This window comes from Pelecanus crispus, chromosome 4, assembly GCF_030463565.1.
Source record: "Pelecanus crispus isolate bPelCri1 chromosome 4, bPelCri1.pri, whole genome shotgun sequence".
Lineage (NCBI taxonomy): Eukaryota > Metazoa > Chordata > Aves > Pelecaniformes > Pelecanidae > Pelecanus > Pelecanus crispus.
This window is the reverse complement of record NC_134646.1, coordinates 72,961,199-72,965,241: the sequence shown is the minus strand read 5'-3', so window position 1 is coordinate 72,965,241 and position 4,043 is coordinate 72,961,199. Positions and strand designations below refer to the sequence as shown.

The 4,043-nt window shown below is 41.2% G+C and overlaps 1 protein-coding gene across 1 annotated transcript; it reads left to right on the top strand.

Annotated features, from left to right (window-relative positions):
• The first annotated feature begins 1,755 nt into the window (after positions 1-1,755).
• CYTL1 (cytokine like 1) lies at positions 1,756-3,809 on the top strand. The gene is made up of 4 exons (XM_009482547.1): positions 1,756-1,899; positions 2,007-2,051; positions 3,432-3,560; positions 3,726-3,809. Exons 1-4 carry the CDS (start codon positions 1,756-1,758, stop codon positions 3,807-3,809), a joined length of 402 nt encoding a protein of 133 aa, XP_009480822.1.
• The last annotated feature ends 234 nt before the right edge of the window (positions 3,810-4,043 follow it).

Genomic DNA, 4,043 nt, shown 5'->3' with positions numbered 1-4,043 from the left:
CATCCTTAGCAGCAGCAGGGTTGGTGACTTCTTGTACTGGGAGAGCGTTTATGCTGTTCAAAAGATGGCTCTTCTGGCAGAGCAACTACATTTTAGCAGCTTGCCAAACGAGAATGTGACAGAAGGATAATATTTCACTCCTACCCTCAGCTACTCCTTACAGTAATGAGATGGTGATTAAAGGTCTGTTTCTTTACCGGCAAGGCTCACAATAAGTATCATCCTTTCTTTGGACATGCACTAGGTAGCTGTGTTTAGATCTATGATCCAGCTGCTTGGGGTCATCTCAGAAGGTTTCCTGTCTTCCTCTGGGCTCTTCATTCACTTGTCTAGGCAACTCCCTTTCCTGAAAATAAGACCCAGCAGCCCATTTGCCAAGGCCAGTCCTAAATTCCCCACAGTCAGGACTCCCAACTTTTCTTTTCTCTCTGAGTATCTACCACTTTAACCTTCAGGAGCACATGGTGTTACTAAATCAATCGTTCTTTAGGAAAGCAAAGAAATGTGTAACAAGACTGTAGTATGCAGCTCTCTTTCCCTGTTTCCTTCAGGTGTTTTGGTGGATTTAAGTCAGAGTTCTCTGCAACATATAGAATAGTTCTTTTTCTCCAAAACTAGTTTTCAAGACTCTGGTTTTCTCTCTAAAATTGCTGGTAGGAAGCCCCTTTCTTTTACAGGTGTTCAGTCATTTCCCCTTTTCCCACCTTCAAATGAACCTTCCTGGTCTAATGCAATGCCAGGGGATTGCAGTACTTCATCAGATACTTTACTATTTTGATTAATACCTAGCTAGAATCTGAATTTGAAGGTGTGTGGGGAGGGGTGGGGCAGGGGGAGGATAACTTGTGAAATAACCAGTTCTTCGTTCAAGGGTACCTTCATTTTAGAGGACAACTAACATGTAAGAATGTATGTTATGTAACATATGTTCAACCTCACGCCTGCATCCCAGCATCTGGATTTCTCCGCTCCACCTGGCATCTAATAAAAGAACAGAGCCTCATAAATCCAACTCAGAAACCAAAATAGTTTTATACATTTATGACAGCCATATAGAGATGTATTCATTCCATTTGAGAGCACAAATGTGTAAATACACAGGTCTCCCCAAGCAGCTATAACAAGCACTATCATTTTGATCAAGAAATTGTGAGCATCTGCATAGGTTAAAAGAGAAAATGATAGTAGACCTGGGAGATTTCCTTTATAGCGGTAACCTTTCAGACCTGCTAAGGATGATAAGCAATGATAAGGATGATTGATACTGCGAACATAGGATACCAGTCCTGGAAGGATTTCTCTCTATCTGCAGCTTATGTAGTCCCACAACTGTATATTACATTCTCAAGAAAGAGGCATATGTGCCAAAGCTCATACAGGATCAGGGCCATGACACCTTGATAACCCTGTGCTGTTTCTTACACGTATTTCTTTTGCTTGAGATGCTCACCAGGTTGTTTTCTTTCTGGAATGAAAAGTGCCAGTAGTGTTTGTTTTTGTTACCCTCATTCCATCCTTTCCCTGCTCTGGGCAGGAAAGTACTAGCAGCTCTGACTCATAGGTTGGCAGGAAATTTAAAACAGCAGCAAGCTGCTGCTCGGACCACCCCCAGACTTTTTTTCCCCATTGATGCAGGAGACTATTTAATTGGGGGCTGACTTGTCAAACTTACTCGTTGATGCTTACCAGTAGCTGCCTAACCGCTAACGGTGATTTTTTTCCTCCCTTCCTCCTCCTTTGGACAAGCCCTCCACAATGAAGATGCTGCTGAGCCTGATTGCTCTGCTCTCTGCTGCCCTGTTAGCCAACGCAGCCCCTCCAACTTGCTATTCGAGGGTGTTGTCTCTGAGCAAAGAAATCACTGAGTCCTTTAAGGAGTTACAGACCTCCAAAGCTGTGGTGAGTCTACCTAAAAACTGCTTCTGCAAAGACGCTGTGGGTTGCTTGCTTTTGACACAAGTTTCTCTCTAAATGAAATTGCAATGGGTCTTTCTTCTTTCCTGCAGGACTCATGTGTGGAGATGCTGCCCAGGCTGTACTTGGACATACATGTAAGTTTTCACACTTCTTTCTTACTGCTCTGCAGTAAAAGCAGCTAATGGAAAGAGAGGATAACTCTTAAGATTGTACCCCAGAAGAGTGGTTTGAAACAAGTTTTTAAAAGCTTAATTAACCGGAGGGATGAGTGACCAAAAAAAAAAAAATCTCATTTTGAACCTTATTAAAATCTCTATGGAGCTTCTGAGATTTTACTTTTTAAAAATTCAAAAATGAGGAAATAAATATTTTGAAGTGATTACCATTTGAACATTATTAATTTATTGTGACAGAGCCTTTTTAGAAGTTAAATATGTGCAATAAAACTTTTAATAGTAGTTTAAAAGAAGAAATGCATTATCAACTTTCTTCACTTAATAAATCTACTTCATTTTATATCATGAGTGGCTTCTGGCTCTGCAGTTTTAATAAAAAGAAGTACAGGAATACCTTGCTGGCTTTTCCTGTTTTAAATAGCCACTAGTTGAATCCAGAAAGAAAAAGGATGCCTGAGGATATGCAAGTGTGATACTGAGAAAAGACAGCAGTAGTCATCTCCCAGCAAAGACAAAATAGCCTCCTGCACACATAGTTTATGTCATAGCATTCTGCCCTGGGGTATCCAACATATTTTGCTTCTTTTCCCAGTGCTCAACTGAGTAACTAAAAAGTAGAAAATATCAGACAAACCAAGAGATATCTGACACATTTTGCCAGAGGCAACTACACTGCCAAGTCTTGCAAGTCAGGACCCTCCAGATCCCAATTCCAGAGTTGCCAGTGCCTCACTTCATTGCAAAGACCAAGCGATGTGAATCCAGTGCCTCAGTTTCCCTTGCTTTAAAGCAAGAGCTGGGTTATTTATTTACCTGCTTCACAAGGACATTGTGAAATTAATATTGGCTGTGTTTTATTTTGATAATGCAAACTCTGAGGTAAAAATTACTCTGAAAAAATTTTGCCTGGCATTCACAGAATTACCTATTGTCCGAGAACAGAGGAATCATGTCTGTGAGATCTTGATAATCTGTTCACCAGAGACATCAAGTGCTCTCTTGAAAGGGAGACAGTGCACCTGTTCTGTAGGTAACTCCAGCAACTATAGGAGCAGATTTGATTGTATCAGCACTGCTGCCTCCTAAAGCATGTGAGAAATAAGCTGACAGAACAAAATTGTGTCTATGCACTTTTCCAAGCACTTATTTGGACCAAACGTCTTTGTTATGAAATATTGATGGTGAATTTTCCTAACTGAAAGTTACATAGATTACACATACATAGAGGTAGGAATTCAAGATTCCCATAGAGGCAGTAAGAATTTTGTAAGTGGTGGATGAGAAACCTAAATCTGTGTTTGTGCAGGGTTACACATACCTCTTTTGCATGCTTTGCAGAATTACTGTGTGTTGGCAAAACTCCGTGACTTTGTGGCCTACCCCAGATGCGAGAGAGTGCTTGAAGTAAGTGAGCTTAAGGAAAAAGCCCGGAGCCTGTACACCATCATGATCTCCTACTGCAGAAGGGTAGGTCAAGATGCACCCACAGGGATGTAGTCTCTGCTTTTAGCCCTCTCTGTCTCCACCCTGTCCCTTGATGGCCAAAACTGGATCAGGGTCTGAGCTTCTCAGAATTATGCTATCTTCTGCCTTTCTCCTTATAAATGTTAGCCTTCTCTTTTGTTTCTCCAGGACTTGGTGTTCCTCACTGATGACTGTAGCGCTCTGGAAAATCCTATTCTGCCTCCCATTGAACCCTCCATCATTGAAAGCTGAAATGGAGTCAACCCAAAAGTTGTACCTGGGAAATTTTCAAGGAGACTAAGAGTCAAAATATGTATATGTGGTCAATTACCATGTTAACAACAAAGACCTTTTTCAAGCACACTAGCAATATTATCTCAGACCTACCCATTTTTCTCAGCCTTGGCAGGAAATGAACTGCATGCCTTGCATACCTACTGAGCTGCTAGGGAAACTATGGTTAGAGAGCATTTTTTCATTTGGCAA

Bases quoted from the DNA above. Each gene is read 5' to 3' on its own strand.
- CYTL1 (XM_009482547.1), top strand. From the start codon at position 1,756: ATGAAGATGCTGCTGAGCCTGATTGCTCTGCTCTCTGCTGCCCTGTTA. The intron at 1,900-2,006 runs GTGAGTCTACCT...TCTTTCCTGCAG, and splicing joins TACAGACCTCCAAAGCTGTG to GACTCATGTGTGGAGATGCT. The intron at 3,561-3,725 runs GTAGGTCAAGAT...TTGTTTCTCCAG, and splicing joins TGATCTCCTACTGCAGAAGG to GACTTGGTGTTCCTCACTGA.